Here is a 25,707-nt window from a genome sequence, read left to right as displayed (position 1 = left end):
TGAGGTTCTACTGTAGTTTACAAGTACCCTGATTTTACGTATAATTGGCACCCTTCCCTCGGCCCAGTTGAAAAATATTAACGGTGGCACACTGCTTCGCAGAGCACTGGTGACTGGCGACCCTCCACAGCGGACGTGTGAAATGTGACAGGTGTCGAGATAATTGGGTGCCGGCGATTAGTGGAAGACGCCACTCATTTTTTTTTCATCTCTCACTCGCGTGCGCTCTTACCGTCTCAGCGACCGCTCCGGAGAAATGAACAACTGAAGGTCAAAGCATTGTTGACAGCGTCGGTAATTTTCCATCCCGTGACTGTGCCTTTCAGGGGTGGCCAAGGTTGCTTTGTCTGGTGCGGACTTTATGCGGATTTTAAAAAATTCCACTTCAAGTATTTAAAAAGAAATGTGTGGACATTATGCGATTAAAAACGGTATGTTTTTTTTTTGGACTTGGTGAAGTACTATTTAGTATTGAAATTCCACTGTTTAACAATGTATACTGACCTAGTGCCAACTCAGCATGAGAATGCTAGGTTTATAAATGTGTAAAATTTATAATTTGCAATTCATGTAATTACTAAAATGTATATATAAAAAAATTTCCTGATCAAAAATAGATTTCATAGTGTAGCTGTAGAACTCTGCAACCAGTTATAGTGGCATTAATATTAACGCACATCATATGGCTAAAATAACAAGACTGGAACATTTCAAAGATTTAACTGCAAAAACTATTCAAGCAAAAACATCTTCAATGATATACTGTAGACTATACGTACACATCTTAAAAATTATATTTAGCGAACACAATTAAGACTTTGAGCTTTGTTTTGTGAATGAGAAGAGTTGGGATTAGAATCTGTAAAAAACTAGAACCAAGCTATATCTGGAGACAAACAAACAAATTTTTCCAGTAAAAATTTGCAATAAAAATTTTTAATACTTGGATAAATCAGTCTGCAAAAGGAAATAAATTTTAAAAACAGTTCAGAACTTAATTTTGTATTTCCACTTATCTTGGAGCGACAAAGTAGAAAAAAGGACTTGTTTGCACAACAAAAAAAAAATTCTGGCACTGTACAAATTTTTTTATACATAACACAGTAAAATCCCAAGAATCAATAGCAACTGACAAAGTAACACAGCACAGTAAACATTATTACTGTTGCAAGTTAATATTAAATAGTTCAAAAGTTTTACTTTATTGTATTCCTGTAAATGATAAAAAGAAGTTAATGCCTAACATTTAAATTAAATTGATTATAATTCAGAAAATCAAACTGGAAAAAAAACCCACAAAACTAGACAGCTTTGAATATTTATCATGGATTAATCATTATAAAACAGTTTAACTATGTCACACACCTTCTTAAAAAGACTATCTTCTGCAACATAGAAAAAGCATAAATAATCACAGGCAGGTTATCTCTCTCACACATCACATGCATGTCTCATCTTAAACGTGCTGGATAGACATGCTGAATCCATGAATCCAAGCCGGTGCAAATCCATTAGTTTTCTAGTTTGCACGTGCAAACTTTAGGTTTCTTTACAAATACTTTGGCTGATAGTTTGTAAGTATGGGTACATATTGAGTTATATTACAAAATGATTAGAATTGTACAGGAAATAAATTATAAAAGTACTAATAAACAAGTTAAGGGGAAACATATTGCACTGAAATGCAAATTAGCCATCGCTAACCTTAATTGCGTATGGAGTGTTTATCCAGCATTTGGAATAAAGAATTAATGCTACGCTTCACTTTAAAATATTAAAAAGAATTTAATGCAAATATATATCACCCAATTGTGCTGCCTTAACAGCATAAAAGGAAAGTCCATTAAATGAAGGAACAAAACAAAAAGAAAAAAAGATAAACGGAATGCAACAAAATATTTTTTATAAAATTATCTACTGTACACCTATTTTAAATAATAGCATCAAACATTCCTGTGGCATTTAACGAAGGAACAATACAATGAGCATAAGACGTAGGTGTGGCAATTCTCTTAACGTAAATGTACAATAATGAATCACCACATCCAATACATACATCTATTTATATATACTGTACATACTGTTCCTTTTCAAAATAAAAACAAACATAAATACAATCCTTTAAAAAACAAAAGTTTACATGAGTACAAGAGCAGACTATGAAGAATAAGTTCCAACGTTCACAATCAAAATGTTCTACAACAATCGTGTATTATTCTTCAGCGGTCCATCGCATTGCTTTGAAGCAATGTCATTGTTATATACAAGTCTCTTGCTATACATAAAATTCAACATACAATTGTTTAACAAGTCTTTTATAAAGTTGACCTAGACCACAAAAAAAAAATTACCACGCCATTAAAGGTGCAAACGCGACAGAACCATTTACACAACAACCAACAGAAGTCCAAACATTTGCTTGTTGCACACGCCGAACATAAAGTAAACCACTCGCAAACCTAATAAAAATCATCAAACATCAGCCTTGAAGTTTGAAGTTATTTAGGCACTATTATTGTCAACAAAGTTCAGGGAAAACCAATCCTGGACAAATGCAATTTACAGAACGTTTTTAAGTTCATAAAGCAAAAGATAAGCACAACTCCTAAACGTTTAAATAATATTTTTTGTGGCCACAAGTCAAATTCTGTTTTGCAACAAAATGATAGAATTTCTTTCTTTATTTAATGAAATTTCATCCTTCACAAGTAACATTTGATTTATAAAGACATTCTGAATTGATGCTTTCATAATGGCACAAATCTGAAACAATTTAATTAAATAGTAATAGTGCTAAAATTTGCATGTATTTAAATTTAAGGGTATACATTAAATGGCTACTCTAGCTTGAATTTGTGAGCTCGCATGCTTATACAGCTCTAAGATGAACTGTGATGAAATCAAACTAGAACATGTACCAAGATGGTGAATCGATTCGAAGAAAAACGAGTAACGTTTACCAACCATCAGGGCCCAAGTACTTCAAGTAACAGAAAATGCAAAAAAAAAACTTTGAGCAGCAGATGTGTTAAAATTATTATTTAGAACAAAATGCAAGTTCAAGAAAGAAAAAAAATCAAGCTACAAAAAACAAAAGGAAAATGGTTATATCTTTTTTTTCACACACACGTTTATTTGGAAATCATTAAAAGCAAACACTAATTTATTAAACACATGCGACAAAATAAATAAATACAAGTGTGAATCCAATTCCTGTACAACTGTACACATGTATTTAAAACATGCCGGTCTAAGCTGTAATAAATATTTTGGTTGCAAGAGAAGGTGCCCGACGGAGGTTTGCGGGAGGCCGGCCCTCCGAGGCCTGCCTCGACGGTGGTCCCTCGGGGCGGGACTAGTGGTAGGAGGGGGGCTGCTCCGGGGGCAGGCTGGGCAACGCCACTCCGTTCCCTGCGTCCAGGGGCAAAGCTTCGTCCAGCGGCTCGCTGCCGACCTGCTCCGTCTGCAGACAGTTCCCTGCAGGGACGGGGCACCTGCGCACACACAGACACCCGTCCCACACAGCTACCCCAGTGCTGGTTGTGTGCTAACTACGAATACACTTAGCCCAGGTTACATATCATCCCAGCTGATCTAAACTGCCATTACCGGCAAAGAGTGCTGAAATATATTCGCTCGAGCACCTAACACTAAAGATAATGAAGAAAAACTGGAAAAAAAAAATTACCCAGAAAAATGATACCACTTCTTTAATCAGTGTTATTTATCAGGGTGGTGGTCCACATTAACTTGGTGATTCAAGACTACTGTACGGACATTTTTGACTAAGCGCCGTGACTAGAGCTCTCAGTAACCGCTGAGTGGAAGGCCAGTTGCATCGAGTCGGTGGCCCTCATCAGATGTGCAGCTGTGTTCTTCGAATGATCATGCTCATACCAGAGGTTTTTGTTTCTTGCCGAAAAACACGCAAAAAGGCTGAATTCTTTGATTGAAACTAAAGAGATAATAAAAAAAAAACTTGACAGAATTCAGGGAAAATGTAGCAGCAGTAAGGTGAAACCACAAGGATAAGTGTATTTCTAAGCATAACTTGAGAAACATTGTCTAAGGGCCGAATTCAGAGTCGTCCTTCATTCACCTATCCACCTCTCATACTTCATAAATGCAATCTGAGTAGCTCAACATGACATATTCATACGTTATGACAAATTGTACACATATGAGGGTGACAAAGAGAGAATTCACTGTATATGTATTGTGTTGCTGGCAACGGTGGGATCTCCTGCCTAAAATACTCAAAATGCAGGAATATGACGGCCTGGTAATAGTTCCTACATCCCCTTACTTACGACGGGGACACCTTCACAGCTGCTGTTGTTTAGTGTAAATAGTGCAGTGCCTGAAGAAAAGAACAAAACTTTCACGTTGGCCAGCCTGCCTGAAAGTTGAGGACTTTTCGGTTTTAACAGGTGGTCCACCTGGCGCCCGGAAGTTACGTGTTTTCTACAATCAGTTGTTTTGTCGTCGTTGTTGTTACCTAATGTCAGTAAAAAACCGTGTCATGTCGTTGCAGTGCAGTCCGAGTAAAAGAGCGCAATCATTGGTGGTGTTTGGAATAATGCGCGCCATATTGTTGGTGAACAAACAGCTGCAGTTCGGACTCACCCCGGGCCAGCAGGAAGCAGCCTCTTGACGGGCGCGCCAGCCGTGCTGTTGGCGTGCACGTACGGGACCGGCCTCTGCTGCGGGAGGGGGGGCGGGGCCTGCTGCTGGTCCTCCGCCTGGGGACTCTCGCTCTCCTCGGACACCTCCTCGCCCCCTTCCGGCTCCTGCGGGCAGCGCGACACACACTGCCTGGCCTTCAAGCTGCAGCCAGGTGCGATCACGGTACAACTCTCTACGGGGGGGGGGGGGCCACAAACAGTACAGTCCTCTAGTCACATGTTATATTTTGTATTATCCATTTATCTGTATATTTTGTGTATAGTAAATGTATTCACTGAGGTTTAATACTTATGTAATTAACATTTCGCTATGTAACGTGTCATGTTATCTTGTCCTTTTGGTATTCATGTCATTTCTGTTTTCATGTTTTGTGTTTATCCTGTGCTGTCTGTATTTATTGTGATAGTGTTTGTTTTTACTTGTTTTGTGTCGTGCCCACCTCTGAAGTCTCAAGACTGTCGGTGGGCATGTAACAAATTTAAATAAATAAATAAATAAATAAAAATAAACTAACGAAACACCAGATTCAACGCCATACTTCTTACAATCAGTAACTTTAACAACTATTTAATTTCATGAAAATGACTGTATTAAATGTTACATAGCAAATAGAAAAAAAAAAAAAAAAAGGATTTATTTTATGATTGATATATTAATTATTTAAATTTACATCAATATTGTTTAAAACTACGGCTGAGCAGTTCTGGTTTATATTCGTCAGTTCTATTCTGGTTTGGTTTTACCCTCTTTTAATCGCATAGTCGTCGCACTCGCGTAATCGCCGCACCCATATTTTAGGGCGTCAAAATTTGGATTAAAAATAATCTCTCGCGTAAACTTCGCATGATGTCTTTGGTCCCGCTATTAGATGCCGAGCGCTTAATTGTTTTCCGTACTAAACTATGTATTTTAAAGTATAAATATAATATTTATTTAGAAATTACCGCGTACTTATTTAAATAACGGAAATATAAAGCTGTGTAATGTGTAAATTTTAATTTAAAGACTTTTTAAACGTTATAACCTTCATTGTTCGTCTGCGTCGCCGCAGTGTACCGCTTACAAAAATGTAGCCAGCGCTTGTTGCAATCATTACTGTTTGGTTATTTTGCTTCCCGTATAGAGCGCGCACACGTAGTCGAATATCGATATCTCGCCGATTGCATGAAACGCGCGCTCTCTATCCGGTACCGAGTTAACTACATTTGATATCCCGCACACTCGTAGTGTTTACTACGGTAGTTACGCCTTCATTCTGCTTGTATTTGGATCACAGATTTTGTTTTTCTATTTAAAGTTGAAGAAAGGTTTTTGTTGCATGACTTATTAAATTAAATTGTTTGGCGTGTTCTTTTATACTTTACTTAGTAAATAAACGTACTTTCCATGAATGAGTTTTGTTTTTATGAATACTTTATCTAACAAAATTTTTTTTTATGCATAATGGCAGCACCCCTACTTTTTAAACTTGATTTTAAAATAAAATGTGCGACGATTATGAGAGAAAACACAGTACATCAAGAACCACGGTTCCGGTTCTGGTCTTCATACAGAAAAAAAAAGAGAAGAAATCTGGATTATTTCCACTAAATATACATGAATGAGGTTTGCTGGGTCAATGTTATTTGGTTATTAAAAACAATTAAAATCACAGAAAAATGATTACACTCTTTTCACAAGCCTGAAACTTTATTTTATTCAAGTTTCTTTAATCTAACGTAACCACAAACCTTGAAATTGATAGACCTAATCAATGCTGACATAAAAATCCTGACACACAGATACATTCTAATGTCTGTTAAAGCATTTTTCTGCATTCATTTATTTATCTTCCAATTAAAATGTCTTTTGATGTTTATCCTACAATTAAAATGTAATTTGATGAGTAAAACCTACAGTTATAACATACTTTGTTATATTAGGAAATATTTTTGGTTGCAATTTTTGATTATATTGTAGTTGCCCCTTAAAAAAAAATCTAACAAATTGTAACATTCCAAGAGGAGAAAAAAATATATATATTACCAATATATGAGAGGAAATGAAAGATGCCATATTAATTTCAATGGTGTTTGCACAACTGCAATTCTTTTAATTATTAATATTTCATCTTTGCAAATGCAGAAATCACAAGAAAAAATGCTTCAGGAATTTTATTTAAATATATCATGCTTTAACGAATTAAAAAATTACCCGAAAAAAATTATAGTCTAAAAATTGTTGGAACTAAGATGGCATCTTTTGATTTCCTCCCAAAATTCCTGTAACTGATAAACTATACTCTATGAAATACATTTTTTGTGCTTTATCACATCACAATATGTTGGTGATACTGATGACTTTTCCCACAGGATAAACATTTCGTTAATATTACAGATTGTGAAGTGAGAAGTTATAAAAGAGTTAAAAAAAAATACCCGGAACCAAAACTTGAGCCGAAAAATTGATTAACTGCACAGGCCTATTTATTGCACAGCAAAATTTTCCAATATTCCCCTTGATAAATGTATAACAATTAAATTCGTACTCAGTAATACTGCAGTATTAAATGCAAATGCAATACATATTTTAAAAATTTGGTCCAAGCTAATTTATTAATTCAGCTCTGTTAAGTGACATTAATAGAAGTTTGAAATTTATTTGACACTTCTTGTATATGTTTTGGAGATTTAACATGTCGTTGATACATTCTTATGTGCAGTGCTGTTTTTTAGATGTGCCGGGTGCTGCTATCAACCAATTTTTGGGTGAACTAGAACTTTGTTCTCACGGAACAAGCACATTGAAATTACAAGTTTAAATAAAGAAGCCAATGCCAAGTTTTCAGACCAAAAAATAAGCCAAAACAATCTGACACTTTTCAATAAATATGAGAAGTGTAGAATAGTTTCTTACCTAATGTTACTACGTGGATTTAAAAATTAAATCTACTTTAAGAGTGACAAAAAGGCAAGTAAATCTACATTAAAGTTGGCCAAACCAATGTATAAATACATAACTTCCCTCAGTGAACATCAAAATATTAATTTGACCATGAGACAAGCAAGATACCTGGAGTACACTCACTTCTTCTGGACACAACTCGCATGCCCTCTCTAGCGTTTTCCTGGCACTGTTCGACCTCTCCAGGAAGTAGCCATTTGTCGACTCATTGGACTGCGCCGGAGGAGACCAGCTGTTGTAACTGTACTGTGTGTTTGGTGCATAAGGCCTCTGAAACAATGAGTTCCACATCACACTGCTGGCAACATACATGCACACTATCTAACCCAACATCTGTTTTTTCTTTTTTGATTTTCAGCCACATTTTGCACACAGCCCTAATGCAAATTTTGCTCAACATGACAGAGAATAAAAGTTCGGACATTAGTAAAATATCAACATTCGTAGCTGCCTCACTGAAATACTGTGTTTTATCGCATAATCGTCACACACTCATACTCGTCGCACTGTTATTTCATTTCATCAAAACTCGTGTAATGAATATACTTATACAAAATGATTTCCCATCCAATTCAGTCAAATGTTTCTGTCCCGAAATTTCCTCCACTAAGAATTAAATTACTTTTTCCCATGTAAAATGTTGCCCATAAACTTCTTTTCTCGTAAAAAAACAATGTATTCGAAATTTTAAATTGTGGCCAGTCCCCTGGCCTGAATACGAAAAAAGACTATGGTTATATTTACTTTTTTTAAATTTATGTATTTTATATTTTAGTTATTTTACTTTGTATAGTTTTTATATTTAGTGCTGTGTAGGTTTAAAGACACTCAGTAATATTTTTGCTATGCAGATGGAACTTCGCTGGCATTAGTAGGTAGCGGTGTTTGCTGTGGAAATACATAAAAATGCTTTGGTGAACTTGTGTGAGATGTACGAAGTGAAGTTGGGAGTCCGGACATACAAGATTGATACAATACGGATTGTGTGTTCGTCCTCCAAGGAGGAGAGCAAACATAATACATTTTTCGTTAGGATATTACAGCTTACTTATTTAATCTAGAAGTAAGATCGTCGCCGCTATATAGTGTATAAAAATATAGCCAGCACTAGTTGGTATCATGTATGGTTAGAGTGATGTCTGTATTGAGTGGGCCCGTGTAATCAAATATCGATGCTGATTGATTGCACACAACACGCGCTCTGTCTCGAGCCGAGTAAACTACATTTGATAGCCTGCACTCTTTCGTGGTTAGTTGTGTACTACGACGATAGTTACGTGTACACGACGTTATTTCCGGCTTACATTCGGGTCACAGTTTTCGTTTTTCTATTTCAAGTTGAACCAAATAGGTTTCTGTTGCTTTACCAATTAATTTAAATTGTTTAGCGTGCTTTTGTATACTCTGCTTTTTAATTTAATGTACATTCCATACAACATGATTTGTTTTTATGAAAAACTTAACATCAATGAAATTTCATTTCTGCATTAAAATCGAACCTCCACTTTACAAACTTGATTTTAGCATAAAATGTGTGACGATTATGCAATAATATACAGTACTGTAGTCAGTTGTCTTCCGGTGGTTTCAGTTTACAACATGCTTGTGTGTCAGGTTCTTAATAGGTAAACATTAATAATAATATAGCTGGGTGACATACTGATATTTTGGGGGAAAATGGAAACATATCTTTCCTGAATATTTGGATGGGAAGTAACTTTTTCTCATATGCTGATGTCATTGCATGATTACACATTACCATGTGTCAATATTGCTGTTAAAAAACTATTTAAAAAAAAACAATACATCATTGAAAATGCACCATTTACAGAAGTGTATATTTAAAATTGTTAACAGTGGCATAAAAAGAATTCTGATCCATGATCAAAATCTCACCTTTATTGAGCATTTATTATTGTACAAGTGATACTGAAAATAGATAAGTGCTTATTCTCCTAAGACATGAGTAGTGGTATTGAGTTGTGTGTTAGAGAAAACAATTGAAAATGAGTGTATGTGAAATAAAATGGTGGGCAGCTAATGATTCGAATTTGTGTGAACTAAAACTAATGAATCTATTCGGCAAATAACATTAAGAAGCTGTGTAGATAAACAATGATGTCATTGCTACGGAAAGCGTACGTGGAATCCCTTAAATTCAGGTAAGTTTAATTCTACTAACAGGTAATGAAAATCAAAAATTTTGTAGTACTGCACAACTATTCTGAGATACTTTGATGTAGGTATTCATTAGTGTTAGCAGTATAAATGAGCATGTGTTTGTTTCCAATTTGTTTTATACATTCCCTATTTTTCATTCGTTTGAAAATAAACGACACACTACATTGAATATCTTGCATTTGAACACAACTGGATGAAACGCACATGCACAGTGCATGGTGCGTGCATATATCGTTGTACACTTCACTTTTACCCTCAACGCACCCAAGCACGTACAACTTCAAACACACAGGGGGACCTGCACTGTGACGCAGCCAATGGATGCACTTGCCCTGTCCAGCTCGTCCTGGAGCCACTCGACGGCCATCGTCCACTTGGCCTTCAGCTCGCTGTTGGAGCTCAGCATCTGCTGCGCGGCGCGGCACTTGGTGAACAGCGCCACCATGCACTTGATGCACTGGTACGCCCTCTTCTGGTAGTGGTTCTTGCTGCGCTGGATCGTGTCGAACAGACCTTCCCGCTCCTCCGGCACGCCTGCCGCCACCACGCAACAATCACCACCCCACACTTACACGCTCAACCACACATTGCAGTTCAGTGACTCCCTTTTAACACCGTCCCAGTTAGAATTTTTCGTGCTTAAGAAGTCAAATATATTTAGCCTTTCAACCATAGTCTAGGCTTAAGCAAATTGTGTTACTTTTATTCTAATCAAATTTAAAATTATTCCCAAAAACACTATATTTTAAAAAAAAAAATTTGTATAACCCTAACCTATACACACACAATGACACTTTTCAAAAGACGTTTCCTGGTCAATAAGTATACATTTAAGAGACTTCAGACTATTCTAAACAGAGTTTAACTGTAAATAATTTTTCACATTCAAACAATTTCTTGACATAAATGGTAGTCTTCCTCAAAATATTTTTAATATATGAATAAAATTTAAAAAAATGAATATTAATGAACACTAGTCTTAGATTCCAGTTCTGGCATCGATCAGGAATTCCAGGAGTCAGAATCTAACGGTTTTGGAATTAAAGTTAGTCGCATTATCCTGTATAGTAAAAACATCAAAAATGTGAGAGAAGAGTATTATTTTACTATTGGTATCAAAGGATGATTCATTCATTCATTCATTCATTCATTCATTCATTCAATATTTGTTTTTGTCTGCTTTTCACATATTAATCAAGGTATTGGGCGACCAGTACAGGGATCTTGTTCCATTTTGAATTCTTTAATTAATAAGAGTTTTGATTCAATTTTTAGGTAAATATTTTTTCATATTTGGCAATCTTTTCAACCGTGCATGGGGTTTTCATTTAATACATTAAGCTATCAATTATTACATTTACTTACATAAAGTTGAGTGAAGGCTCTAGATCCCAAATTAATACACACTAATTTTCCAAGTTAAAAAAAAAATTCTGCTATTATGAGTGTCATTAAAACAACATTATTTTATCACAACTGTCCTAAAGCCATGATTAAAAACATTAAAAGCATAGTCAACCCTATTTTATATTGACTAGTCCAGCAGTTTTGTCACAGTACAAAAGTACATCAACTCTAATGTTTCTTTATGAAAAATAAACATGGTTGTGTATTTTATTTGTACTTCTGGAGGAAAGTCATCAAAAACACAATCGTAGCAATAAATTTAGCTTCTACCAAGCAAAAGGAATAAGAGCTCTTTTTAGTATTCGATTTCACAATTGCCGACAATATTTGCTATTTATTTTATATTTGAAGCTTCGGTTGTGATGCAAAGCTTCGCGTCTCATGTAAAGATTCGCATTTGTTGCAAAGCTGTAAAACTTTTGAAGCCTATGATATGCCCATGAAAATATTACTGTTCCCCCCCCCCCCCCCCATCACTGTTTTGTATATGTTTTGCTTGAACCAAATTAGTTAATTAATAAAAACCAAATGTGGGACTCTGCATTCACGATTGCCTAATTTTAATATTACGCACGGTTATTTTATAAATTTATTGAATTATGTTATAAACAGGTTCCAACTGGTTAATCAATCAGTCCAAACATTAGAAATGTTTGATAATTTATTTTTTTACTTCAATCCTGCATTTTATAAAAATAAGACCAATACAGATATTTCCGAAAACAATATAGGCAATTTGATTCGACTTTGCGAGCATTTCAACACTCCGTTCGATGTTCGCTTTGCGCCAGTACTCGAGACCCGAGACTGCGGCAGGGCGGTCACACCTTTGAGGGCGTTGTGGATGCGGTGCGTCTGCCAGGAGTCCTCGACCAGCAGCATCGCCAGGAGCAGGTCCATGTGGTGCCGCAGCTCGTGGCAGTAGGCGTACGCGATCTGCCACAGCAGCTCGCTCAGCACCGTGCGCGAGAAGTGCGGGTTCTCCCAGCTGCAGAACTGCAGCAGCTTCACCGTGTCCTCTGACAGGTTCGAGTCCTCGATCATCTTCTTGATGTAGCTTCGGGCGCGAGCGCAAACACACGTACTCCGTGCACTCATTTACCAAATAACCTTCCCTTCATCAACCTTCTATACCCAACATGCATCTAAGACTTATATTGATTCCCAGTTCCATCCCTCCCCCTCTTTTGAAGAAAACATTTACCTACAATTGCAGGATACATAATTAAATATTTATTGCTTTCTATAAATTCAGAGGAAAATTTTTAAGTTCATAATGTAGTTCAAATTGACCCACACCACTCGACCAGTTTATGGATTTGACTTGCAAATTTTTTGAAAGTAGGTCGACAATTTTTTGCAATTTGGCAACTTTCACCAATACACAAATGTGCTTCAATTTAGGTACTTAACATACCCGTGTAGTGTCACTAATGCATTCAAACAATTAAGTAATTTAACAACTGTTTAATGTAAACACGTAACTTTTGGGTTAACTGTAAATAATATGAAATAATTAAATTTGGCATAACAACACAACATAACAGAGTAACCCGAACAATTAGAAACTAAGATGTTTCCAGCCATCCAGTTGAAGCAGTTATGAGATCCTGGCCTCTATAGACGAACATGGACATTTTTACCACTTTTTCATGTAAAGCATTAGTACAACAAAAAATTGTATGGTGTAAACACACTTACACACTTAAAAAAAAAAAAAAAGTTTGCCTTTACACTACAGAAACTATATACTACTTCGCTTACAAGTAAACCTTAACAAGCACAAATAATTATAAAAATATTACTTTTCCTGACCAACACAGTTCGTAAGCTAATGTTAAAAGTATTAAATAAAAATAGAATCAAAAAAAGGTATTTTTGAGCAAGAAACTTTTATCTAATATTATAAGAATAGTAAGGAAAATAGCAACAAATCATAATTTTTGCGTATAAAAGGACGAAACAGATTAATGTTAGTTCCTACATGGGTTTAACTAAAGATCAAATCACCGATGCGTCTGAAAGTTTAAGTCGAAAGTGAAGTGTGACGTGCTGCACACATCTTTGATCATTTAGCTGTCAGCCCCTAACTTCCATAACACTCATTAGGGTGTGGCAGAGAGCGAGATAGACCGCTATCTGCTCACAATTGCGTTGCCCGTTTTCAAGGCGACCACACCCGCATCTCCAGTTGCTGTGGGCAACTGTGCCGAGGGGCAGACATAGCAGCCTGAGCTCACCCAACCAGTCGCTACCCCGGCCCACTCCTCTCCCACCAGGCTAGTCGAGTGCGCTCGGCACCAAAGTGGCCTGAAATTCCCAGAAGCAACCGGTGAATCCAAGAAACCCAACTTTTCTTATGTCATTTGTTAGCCCTCATATCTTGTATACAAGGCCGGCCCTGAGCCCTGCAGAGCCAGCAGGTGTCGGGGGTGCCACCATAAGGCAGCGAAGCTAGCTCACACCATTCTCAGATTCTGCAGCCGAGTTCAAGTGCGACACCCAAGATCAATCCATTTGGAAGCAGCAGAATCCCTCGGACGAAGCTACGACCAAATTCCACCGAGAAATCGATAGTGAGAAAGAGAGAGTGATCTCTTGTCGATACTGCACCAGCCTTTCTATAGGCTGTAGCCTTTGTCTAAAGTCTGTGAAGCAATGGTGTCCCGAGTAGTTGGATATAATCGATTCGAGACCAGAGTCAACCCCACGCTTGTGCACTCAAATAATAAAACTGAATACCTGAGATCATGAGTGTTCTTTCTAGGAAGTGAGAGTCCACAGGAAACCCTAAACGAGGAGATGACTTCTAGTTCAGCCAGCACCATCTTCAGGGAAGGAGCAGCTGTCCAGCAGCCTCTACAGTAACCAGCCGCTCGAGACTATCAACGAATGCCATCAGGGACTTCTGACAGTCATTTGCAAGGCATGCCAGTGTTTACCCCCCAACCCCTCTTAGGAATCTATCATAACCAAGCACGCAGACTATCACGAACAAGACGTCGAGCGAACGGCACCACTGCCGATAACCCATATGTAGAACGTCATGCGACTAAGCATTACTATAATTACATTCCTTACCTGGTTCTTCCAAACAAAATCTCCGCAGCTTGGGGCTGTATTGGCATGATGTAGTCAGGACACGAGGGATCTCCATATGGGTTTGGCAAAGGACTCGCCCCCTATGATGAAACAAAGCCATTCCAAACTCAGAATTTTTACAGTTGGTGAACTAAGACTAAGATTGGTTACTTATGCGAACAGAATACCCACTTTAATACACAGAAACTGTTGCAGAATTTTATTGCATCCTCATCAATTTAAGGTTTTTCCTCAATAATGAATACGGTTAATAAAATTATAGACAACACACAATTATTATGAAAAATATTTAAAAAAAAAAAAAAATTATGTTCTAATATAATAACTAATCAAGTATTGTTAAAAGTTAAGTGTTTACTCTATACTGATTAAATTTATAAACTTGGGGTAGACCAATGCCAAAAAACTGACTTCTAAATGCAGCTACCAATTTTATAGTGTCAATGGATGCAAATGACCAGATGTACTCATCATGAAAATGTACATAGATAAAATCAAAGAACTTGGGGAAAAAATTGTGTGTGTGTGTGTGTGAATAAATAAACAAAATGTGAGTTTAAAATAAAATACAAAAGACGGAAGGGAAATACAGGTATACAAAAAAAGTTGTCTTTGTCTTTTTGTTAGGTAATGGAAGAATGGGAATGAGAGTACATATTTTGTAGAAAGCTGCAGTTAGGCTAAGCCAAGAGCGCACCTGCTGCATGTGCGAGGATTGGGCCTTGGCACTGACGTCGCAGCAGCGGATGAGCTGGGACACCACCTGGTGCAGCTTGGTGAGCTCGGGGTACTGGTACTTGATGGGTGGTCCGGGCCCCTCGTCCAGCGCCACCAGCATGAACGTCGCCGGCACGTTCAGCTGCAACCGCCGGCACCTTATGAGCACCCGCCGACTGCCCTGCTTCTTTAAGAATCTGCCTGCACTCGCATAACTGCCAACTTGAAGAAATATTAGGTGTACCACTGACCCCACAATAACTCAACCCATCCTCTGATGAAAATAAAACTGATTTTTTTCTTCTTTCAATTTAGAAAAATTAGCTGTAAAATAGACTATTAACATTTCACTGAATCTGGGCTACAGAATATTTAAACCTAAAGATGTTTAAACATAAAAATATATAAAAAACAGTAAAAACTCAGATAAGACTAAACACTATTAGGTAATTTTAGATGCCAAAAATAAAAATAATTAAAAATTAATGAAATAGTTAATTTTTTGTATAAACCTACCACAGATGCTAAACTTCAGTAAAACTTCATAAGGACTTTAGTTAATAGACCTAAAAAATGCAATTATTAAACAAAAACAACTTAAAAGGAGCAAATTATGTGTTTACAAATAAAAAACATGAATTAAGATTTTGGGACTTCATGTCTCATTAACATCGGTAATTAGACAGTGGCCACAAAATCTCCGCAGATAATCATAACTGCAAACCTTCAGTAATCATTGCAATGTCTTTTCAGAAATCATATATAATATGACTGTAGTCATAACCAACAGCAGGTTAACGAACACTGGAGCTTGAAGAAACTTTTGCTATGCAGCTTTGTCAAGTTTTGAATATGCCACGCACCATGATTTAAAAAATTATTTTTAAAAATTCTGCGTGAATTACTGAAAAAACATTGTAATATGCACACAATTTTGAAAATGACACAGCTTAAGTTTTAATAACAAATGGGCATTGAAGAAACCATTACAATGCTGAAACAAGCATAACTCAAAATATTCCCTGACCCATAAAAACATAATCCCTGACTTTTCCAGGTTTTCCCTGATTAGTTTCGAATACCCTAACTCTTCCCAGTTGTTCCGGTCTGTGGCCACCTTGTAGTAACAGATTAAAAAGAAGTAAACTTTTTCCAATTTTTTTCCACAGAATGCTTAGTAAATTACACTCATTGAATTTATTATTTATAAGATTGTATGTTTGTCATCGAAGTTAAGTTTCGATTTAAAATGTAAAAAAGTTTCATGATTTTAATTGAATCTGGTTCTTTGTGGTGTATTAACTTGAATTTCGGTGTTGTATGGTGTATTATCGACATGCTTTTCGGTTTTAAAATATTGTTCCTATTAATGACATGAAAATGAAACACCCAGCTTTGGGAATGGGGAACGAAGGGAGGGCATACCTGCCGCAGCCAGCATTGGGGACGGGGAACGAAGGGAGGACACACCTTCCGCACCCAGCATTGGGAACGGGGAACGAAGGGAGGGCATACCTGCCGCAGCCAGCATTGGGAACGGGGAACGAAGGGAGGGCATACCTGCCGCAGCCAGCATTGGGGACGGGGAACGAAGGGAGGGCGTACCTTCCGCAGCCAGCATTGGGAACGGGGAACGAAGGGAGGGCGTACCTTCCGCAGCCAGCATTGGGGATGGGGAACGAAGGGAGGGCGTACCTTCCACAGCCAGCATTGGGAACGGGGAACGAAGGGAGGGCATACCTGCCGCAGCCAGCATTGGGAACGGGGAACGAAGGGAGGGCATACCTGCCGCAGCCAGCATTGGGAACGGGGAACAAAGGGAGGGCATACCTTCCGCAGCCAGCATTGGGGAAGGGGAACGAAGGGAGGGCATACCTGCCGCAGCCAGCATTGGGAACGGGGAACGAAGGGAGGACACACCTTCCGCACCCAGCATTGGGGATGGGGAACGAAGGGAGGGCGTACCTTCCACAGCCAGCATTGGGAACGGGGAACGAAGGGAGGGCACACCTTCCGCACCCAGCATTGGGAACGGGGAACGAAGGGAGGGCATACCTGCCGCAGCCAGCATTGGGAACGGGGAACGAAGGGAGGGCGTACCTTCCGCAGCCAGCATTGGGGACGGGGAACGAAGGGAGGGCATACCTTCCGCAGCCAGCATTGGGGACGGGGAACGAAGGGAGGGCGTACCTGCCGCAGCCAGCATTGGGAACGGGGAACGAAGGGAGGACACACCTTCCGCACCCAGCATTGGGGATGGGGAACGAAGGGAGGGCGTACCTTCCACAGCCAGCATTGGGAACGGGGAACGAAGGGAGGGCATACCTTCCGCACCCAGCATTGGGAACGGGGAACGAAGGGAGGGCATACCTGCCGCAGCCAGCATTGGGAACGGGGAACGAAGGGAGGGCGTACCTTCCGCAGCCAGCATTGGGGAAGGGGAACGAAGGGAGGGCATACCTGCCGCAGCCAGCATTGGGAACGGGGAACGAAGGGAGGACACACCTTCCGCACCCAGCATTGGGGATGGGGAACGAAGGGAGGGCGTACCTGCCGCAGCCAGCATTGGGGACGGGGAACGAAGGGAGGACACACCTTCCGCACCCAGCATTGGGAACGGGGAACGAAGGGAGGGCATACCTGCCGCAGCCAGCATTGGGAACGGGGAACGAAGGGAGGGCGTACCTTCCGCAGCCAGCATTGGGGATGGGGAACGAAGGGAGGGCGTACCTTCCACAGCCAGCATTGGGAACGGGGAACGAAGGGAGGGCATACCTGCCGCAGCCAGCATTGGGAACGGGGAACGAAGGGAGGGCATACCTTCCGCAGCCAGCATTGGGGAAGGGGAACGAAGGGAGGGAATACCTGCCGCAGCCAGCATTGGGAACGGGGAACGAAGGGAGGACACACCTTCCGCACCCAGCATTGGGGATGGGGAACGAAGGGAGGGCGTACCTTCCACAGCCAGCATTGGGAACGGGGAACGAAGGGAGGGCATACCTTCCGCACCCAGCATTGGGAACGGGGAACGAAGGGAGGGCATACCTGCCGCAGCCAGCATTGGGAACGGGGAACGAAGGGAGGGCGTACCTTCCGCAGCCAGCATTGGGGACGGGGAACGAAGGGAGGGCATACCTTCCGCAGCCAGCATTGGGGACGGGGAACGAAGGGAGGGCGTACCTTCAGCAGCTGGGTCTTCTCCTCGACGCCGAGCGAGGCATAGTTCTGGAAGAGGGTGAAGTAGTGGGGCAGGTGTCGGCCGTTCTCGGCCACCTCCTTGTGGAGCAGCAGCAGCACGGTGTGGAGCAGGTGGTCGCTGAGCGTGGCCTGCGGGTCCAGCATGATGACTGCAACACACACGTCCGAGCACATACATCAACATTCCAACCAATGCCATGGCGATGCGTAACTGTCGGTTTAGTCCGAAGATCGCAGGTCCAACGGATGGTGCAAGAAGGCACCAAGTCGCACAGCAACCCTCAACAACACAAACACACAGCGCGTTCCCAGCCACCTGCACTCCCCGGGGGCCGTCGCCACGTTCCCCAACACACCGTGGTACGTGCGTCGCATAATGTGCGAACAAGGGCTGCACAGTTCTCGTTTCTATTGGTTTGGTTGTGTTCCGGGTTAGTTTCACATCAAGAACTCGGTTCTCTGTATCAGTTTCAGTTCTATTACAGGCAAAAACAAAAAAAAAAAATTGTAATGCTCAACTAAATATGAAAGAGGTTAATTGTCATCAATTAGTAATAAAAACCAATTTTTAAAATCAGAAGGAAAAAATTACATTAAAAACATTTAATTTTTAAAGTATTTTTAGGATTATCTCTAACCTTGGAATAGGTAAGCTCATCGTTACTGCAGTCAAAACCCTGATGGTGAATTTTATGGTCCAGCATTTTTAGCAGTCATTAAAATATATTTCTTACAATTCAAAATAAATTTGTTCTTTACAGTCTAAAGTTTTAATGTATTTTATTTTATAATGCAACATTTACCCTAACTGTTTCGCTTGCATGCTTTGCGTTTATTGTGTTTGACCTTTACCATACGAACGGAATTGCAAATGGCCAAAAACAGTACCACCAATACATGAGAAGACCTGAAAGACTCCACAGTGTTTCAACAGTGTGTGCCATAACAGATTGTTTCGTTGTTAATTTTCTTTGTTAAAGCTGATTGAACATAAAAAAACGTTTGGAACAACCAGCCTATTTAAACTAACTATGCTTTAACAAAGACAAAGTTAACCAAATAATTTTTTTTTACATTTATTTTTGTAACTGTCACATGCCCACCAACAGGCGATGGCTTTAGCGGTGGACACGATATATACACACAAGGACATTGGTCCCTGAAGGTACATACACACTCCCCTCGCGTCGGCACCAAGAGCCGGCAAGCACTACCTGAGGAGAATCCGCAACAGGTAGGCATAACCGCAGTTGGTCAACATACGCAAGGAGCGAGCGTAACCTACCTGCAGGGACAAGGCAAAACAGAACAAAATACAAACATATATAATTTTTAATTTACACAAAGAATACACACAAAATTACACAGAAACACAAACAGCAAACGCAACATAAAATAAAATGCAACAATCGGCCAATATATTTAACACTAATAAATCAATTAAAAAACATTGCAAGAATAATTAGAATGAAAAGAAGTAAACAATTCTTGTAAGGACTTATCGAGATGTGTAATTTACTTCACAAGTTTGCTTGATAAGAGTTCAAGTATACTGAAATTTAAGATTAATCTGTACATGATATTCTTATTATGCAAAGTACATAATGTGGACATCAAAGGACTATGGAATTGAATTCTAATTCCTGTATTATCAAAAAAATATTGAGAAATAATTTTTTGAGCAGTAAATGTTTTTGATAAAAATAGCATTAAGATAGGCTCTACAATCTAAGAGAGAGGGTAGGAAGGGTGGAGAAAAATGTTTAAGCATCATAAAATTAATTAGTTTAGTTTGTATACTTTCAATTCTCTCACGATCAGTTGAATTGATAGAATTCTAAACTACAGAACAATATTAAAATTTTGATCTTGTAAGTGAGAATTAAAGATAAAGAATTGATTCAGGATTGGTCAATTAATAATTAATTTGATTAAAGCTAGGGTTCTTCTTGAACTAGAGAATAAATAATTAACATGATTTTGAAGAAACAATTTAGTAAAAGAAATAATTTTTGTTTTATTAATATTAAGTGTTTTTAATTTAAGTTTACACCAGTAATTATTTAAATTGATGTCCCTTTGAAGGAGAGTACAATCATTCAATGTATTAATAGTAGAAAAACTCTTCAGATCATTGGCAAATAAAACAGACTGGTTGAGAACAGAGGTTACATAATCAATATAAACATTGAAAAGTAAGGGCGAAAGGATACCACCTTAGGGAACCCCTGACCTAATATTTGTGTGTTCGTCTCTATGCGCTCATGTAGTGTTCAACCGATTAAGTTGATACTTAGAACACTTGACCTTCGAAACACGGGAAGGTCACTGTCTAGGTGAGATTTCAATAAAACAAAACCTTAAAGCATAATTTAATTATTCTTGATTAAATTTCGCCATTCCATCGTCGTAGCACAGACTAGCCACAAAAGAATGCGGACTATTAAATGTAGTTCACTCAGCACAAGACAGAGCGGGAGCGTTGCATGCAATCGGTGAACTACTAATACTGATATTGGACTATGCGAGCGCACTCTATACAGTATCAACTTGACCAAATATGAATGCCCTGCAGATAAAGACTATAAGATTGAAAACGTCTTTAGACATCGCCAACTTCGTATTTCTGTTAATTAAATAAGTAACCAGTAATATCTTAACAAATAATGGTTTTCAACTTTAAAATACATGGTTTTATACGAGAAAAGAAATTTATGGGCAACACTGGAAATAAATAAAAATAAATAAAAAATATAAAAATGTTACCAATATAATGTGGAAAGAAAACCGTGTTCAAAGGTACAGCCCAATTAATTGGTACAGTTTTATTTACATATTACTAATGTCTACACCATAAATTTAATTAATGCACTTCAAGATCTCTGTGTCCACAACAATCAGTCTTACACTGGTCATTGAAACATTAAAATTTTCCACTGGAGCTTGGCTCAACAGTGGCTTGCTCTTCTGTCCGCTCACTTTGCACACACCCGCAAGAGAGAGAGGGAGAGAGAAAATCAATAAGTGAAGGTGGTTGAGCGGAGAATAGGTTTTGGGTCAACTAATGGGTTTGAGCTGGATGGTGAAGTGGGAGGGAGAGTTGATATAAAAATGCGGTAGGTGGAGGAAGATGAGAAGACTGATTAAAATAAAAATTAATAACCATAGAAGGGCCTCAAACTTTGCAGTTGCACACACAGCTAATTCTAGAAGCACCGGAAAGTAATCCCAATAATCAACATCCACACAAAACCCCATGTGTACATTTCCAGACTATTCCACGATTCCAAGTTACCTTCCTTCTCTGGAGCAAGCCAACTTACTTCGTGCATCGACCATGGGAGGGGGGCACGGCCCGTCGCCGAGCGAGAAGTGGGCAAGGCACACGATGATCTTCATGAACGCCGACCTCACCTCGTTGCTGGGGCACGTGAGCAGGTACTCGCAGAACCTGCGTCACACCGCAAAACCACTCAGCCAACTGTCAAACACACTTTCAAGTACAAAATGCTTACTTTTTTTTACCAACTATTCATTTAAAAAAAAATAGCTTTATATTAATGCACACATGACACTATTTGTATTTTTCTTGCACATTACCGACTTTACCAAAACACCACACGCACACACACACAAGGAATGTTCAAGCAGGAATCAACCACTGCCCACTGAAAGGATATCGTAGTATTACATATTGCCTGGAGACACATCAGGATACCATAAAAAATCTAAATCAAAATAGCCAGGCCAGGATTAGAACCCGTTTCCTTGGGAGGCAAGGGAAAAAAAACCTTGATAGAAACTGATATATGAAAGCAGAGAGAATAAATGAACATGGCTAGACAAAGGAAGGTCCACCAAGTGATATATTCTGCATCGTGCATGTGTCTTCTACCCTTATTTTTTATATAAAAAAAAAAAAGTTTACCTCACAGAACCATATGTAATGCTAAGAGCAAGTAATTAAATCAGTGTCCTAATATTAACTTCTTTAAAATCATGTGCAAATCCACGAGATATTATAAGTGACATAATTCAGAATAATACCCCCCAGGTCGTTAGCCGACCGAGGTCCTCAAAGAGACCCATCGAGGACACTCCGGGACACACCCACCTGTGCGGATGCTGGAACAGGATGTTGTGGGCGAACCAGCTGCGCACGGCTTTCGACCAGCGAAGGTGCAGGCACAGGACCTCGTACCAGTCGAGCGCGGCCCCGCGGAGCGTCTTCTTCGTGTGGAAGCCGGTGTGGAAGAGGAAGCGAGCGGCCAACTGCGTGCTCAGCATCGACAGCTCCTCCACTTCCTGGCTCTGTCCCCAGACATCCACGCAGTCACGTCTACCACTCTCAGCACAGCACATTACACAGTATCGAAAAGTGTTTTATTTGTAAGTACTATGAGGTGGACTGGAGCTTACCCCAATGCCCTGGTAAAATGGCAGTTAAGCCACTTCTTCCAACCGCTCCAATAGCAGTATTGCCTATAGCAAGGGGGCTGTTATTGGCTAGGAACTACTTTCTTGCGCCCTGATCCACCTAGTTTTTAGCTTGACACTTTTGTGTTGTGAACTAACTTGTAGGACTTCAATAATAGTGGTTAAACACTTTCTGAAATTATGCTTCGTTAGAATAAGTGAGCTTGCTAAACAGTGTTGAATTCAAGTTCCCTCATTTGGAGTGCGGCGGAGGGATACGGAGTGCCGGCAGGGGAGACGGGGGAGAAAAATAAAGGAAGATGGAGGATGGGACACGGAAAGAAAACGTGTGTGTAAGGTGCACAGGGGAGGAGTATGGAAGCGGAACTGCAAAAAGACTGGATCAACGTGTGAAGAGTTGGTTGAGTGGAAGTGATGTGACAAACTCTTGTGTAGCCATTTCTCGGTAACCACTGAACCGCTGGAAAATCCCTTTGGTTGGGGAGTCGTGCAACAACCAATGGCGCCCGAACAAACGTGAGTCGGGGGTGGGAAAACGTTACATTACACACAAAATTAAATTTGGCAAGACGACTGTAGTGCTACTAGTGACAGCTAAGTGCATGGCCATCGGAATGGAGTCAGTTGCCATCCTTCGTTAATTTTCCTCTTACCAGAGATTAGTTTCTCTCCGAAACAGAACAGGAATCGACAATTGTTTATCATTGGTTAAGATGGTTAAGGTTGTGTCTTACACGCTGAGTTCATTAATTCCTTTTACTTATCATTACTATCAAAGGGTTTCCTGTCTTACATTTATTAGACTACATTTTATTCCCCAATATTGAACTAACGTTATTTTTTAACAGCAATAATAACTTTAAAAAATTGAGTGATTATACATTTACTACTATTAAATAAAAATTGAAACTATTTTAAGACTACACATGAAATGCAACAAATCTTTCATGATAAATTTATAAGAATAGCCTTTTGTTCAGTTATCAAGGATTAAATACGTTGCACCTCAAAAAACTTAGAATATCCAACAGTTGGCACCAAATTGCGGTCAAATGATATTATTGGTTTATTATACACAGATTGGAATCACCATTGAATGCATCTGCCAACAATGGAATCACACTCACCACCTTTTCCGAGATGTGTTGTCGGTTAACAGGCGGACTATTACACGATACGAGCTTCCTAATGAACTGGAAATACTCCGCTGAAAATTGGTTACGATTGTGCATGAACTTGATATTCTGCTTCCGAACACTCCTCTCAATCACAGGGGGCATCTTCATTATCCCCAACTTGGAGTCCGCTAAACCAAGAGAGAGAACAAACACTTAACAATCTTTTTATAACCTTCTATTTGAAAATCCAATGTATTTTGCATCAAATTTTAAGATTTGTAATAACAAAGGATTTTTGAGACAACCTTACATTATCTAGCATGAATTTTTTTTCAAGGGCAGAATTTATTCTTTTCAAACATTTCCTTTCTTTCCTAAAATTGTTGTATGCCATAAATGGAGCACTTACGTAAAACACAATATTTAATATATAATAAGCTATGAATGAAACTTTATATGCACTTCCTCTTGGATACAAATACATAAACAAGACAATAATAGAACATATTTCTGATAAACAAAGGAAAGAGCTCACAACATGTAGAACAAAGAAACTGACATCTTGAGGACTGACTTACATAACGACATCTCGTTGAGGCTTTTCACTAACGCGTTCTCCTCAACGTCTAGCCTGGTGTAAAACAGCATGTAAGCATTCCACCACCTCTTCTGTCGACGGTAACTCATTCGTTTCAACATGTGATCAAAAACCTGAAAGACAGTCTAAAACATTATTTTAATGTCTGTGACAGAACTACTTAAAGTAATTACAAAAGAATGAAAAAACTAAGCAGTAAATAAAATAAAAATATTTTATAATGAATAAAAAAATTCTGTAGACTGTTTAAAGCCACTAATTAGAGTTGGTTTTCAATAGAAATGCATCACTGCAATTCTCAGGTGACCAAGACCAAACACAGAAGTGACAACAGTAAAAGCCGAACATACCTCGCCCATGTAGTCACCCCCGTAGCACTGAGTCTTCATTTCCTCGTCGTCGTCCATCTTGCATTCGCTCACATCACCATCGTCAAACTTGTACCACCTGGCCGTGCCGTCGCTTTGCCTGCACAGGTGTTCCAACACGGTTTCAACCTCACGCACAGAAAAGGCTCAAAATATGTGCAAAAGACAAGAGCATATCGGTATGAAATACTGTGGTTCTTACACGATACGTGTTAGTATTGAAATATACCTATGCAATATGGGAAGAAACAGAAACACTGGATAAAATCAACATGTGGAGCGTCATTTGCAGAAACTATCGCAGAAAGTAAAATTTCCATATTTTATTTTAAGGCAACAAAAAAATTTTAAATTTGAACATGCATTACAAAATAAACGCGATAAAAAACATCTGGATTATATATACTGTAAAACAAGAGAATGTTGATAAAGGAAAATAAAGTAATTCATTAAAAAAAATCTGAAACTCTTATTAACAAGATCACAACTGGCAAGTAAGAAGGAACCAATCAAAATGACTATGAAATAATTTCACACTTTTAATAAATAAAATATTTAAACATGACCTCACATATGCAAAATATAATTTTCAGTTGTTGATCATTGCATGCACGTACATTAAATATTATCTAGCCATTTCATTCCCGCTATAAATGTTTACTAGGCATGTGCCAAATTTAAAAATTTCAAATTTTAAAATGACAGGTAATTATATTAGATACAATTCCAATTACTTACACTTTAAAATATCACAAATTTGTATGTGCATATTCTAAGTGTAATGAAAAGATTTATTATCACCTTATGTTAGCATCAAACTGCTAAGTACAGATTGAGAGAAAAATCTAAAACTTAGAAATTATCTGATAAGTTAAAAACAAGCAAACACATAATAACTAATAAGCAGATTGAGAATACTAAAATAAAAAATCCCTAAAGCTCTGTTTATGTT

The 25,707-nt window shown here is 38.8% G+C and overlaps 1 protein-coding gene across 13 annotated transcripts in view; it reads right to left on the bottom strand.

The window, feature by feature from the left end:
- Positions 1–986: 986 nt before the first annotated feature.
- LOC134532049 (probable ubiquitin carboxyl-terminal hydrolase FAF-X) overlaps positions 987–25,707 on the bottom strand; it is a 111,206-nt gene continuing 86,485 nt past the window's right edge. For 6 of the 13 annotated variants that reach the window (XM_063368207.1, XM_063368217.1, XM_063368212.1 and 3 more), the window contains exons 32-44: positions 24,738–24,855; positions 24,368–24,512; positions 23,799–23,977; positions 22,349–22,545; positions 21,558–21,685; positions 18,217–18,383; positions 15,017–15,178; positions 14,299–14,399; positions 12,045–12,274; positions 10,142–10,344; positions 7,753–7,899; positions 4,627–4,811; positions 987–3,494 (exon numbers count right to left, since the gene is read on the bottom strand). In XM_063368207.1, coding sequence (XP_063224277.1) covers positions 3,356–3,494; positions 4,627–4,811; positions 7,753–7,899; positions 10,142–10,344; positions 12,045–12,274; positions 14,299–14,399; positions 15,017–15,178; positions 18,217–18,383; positions 21,558–21,685; positions 22,349–22,545; positions 23,799–23,977; positions 24,368–24,512; positions 24,738–24,855 — 2,101 coding nt within the window. In that variant the 3' untranslated portion in view covers positions 987–3,355. Of the gene's footprint in view, positions 3,495–4,626; positions 4,812–7,737; positions 7,900–10,141; positions 10,345–12,044; positions 12,275–14,298; positions 14,400–15,016; positions 15,179–18,216; positions 18,384–21,557; positions 21,686–22,348; positions 22,546–23,798; positions 23,978–24,367; positions 24,513–24,737; positions 24,856–25,707 lie in introns of all 13 variants that reach the window. The other 7 variants (XM_063368211.1, XM_063368215.1, XM_063368220.1 and 4 more) reach the window with 5 other exon arrangements.

Source organism: Bacillus rossius, chromosome 5, assembly GCF_032445375.1.
Source record: "Bacillus rossius redtenbacheri isolate Brsri chromosome 5, Brsri_v3, whole genome shotgun sequence".
NCBI lineage: Eukaryota > Metazoa > Arthropoda > Insecta > Phasmatodea > Bacillidae > Bacillus > Bacillus rossius.
The sequence above is the reverse complement of the archived record's forward strand: the minus strand, read 5'-3'. Positions and strand labels throughout refer to the sequence as shown.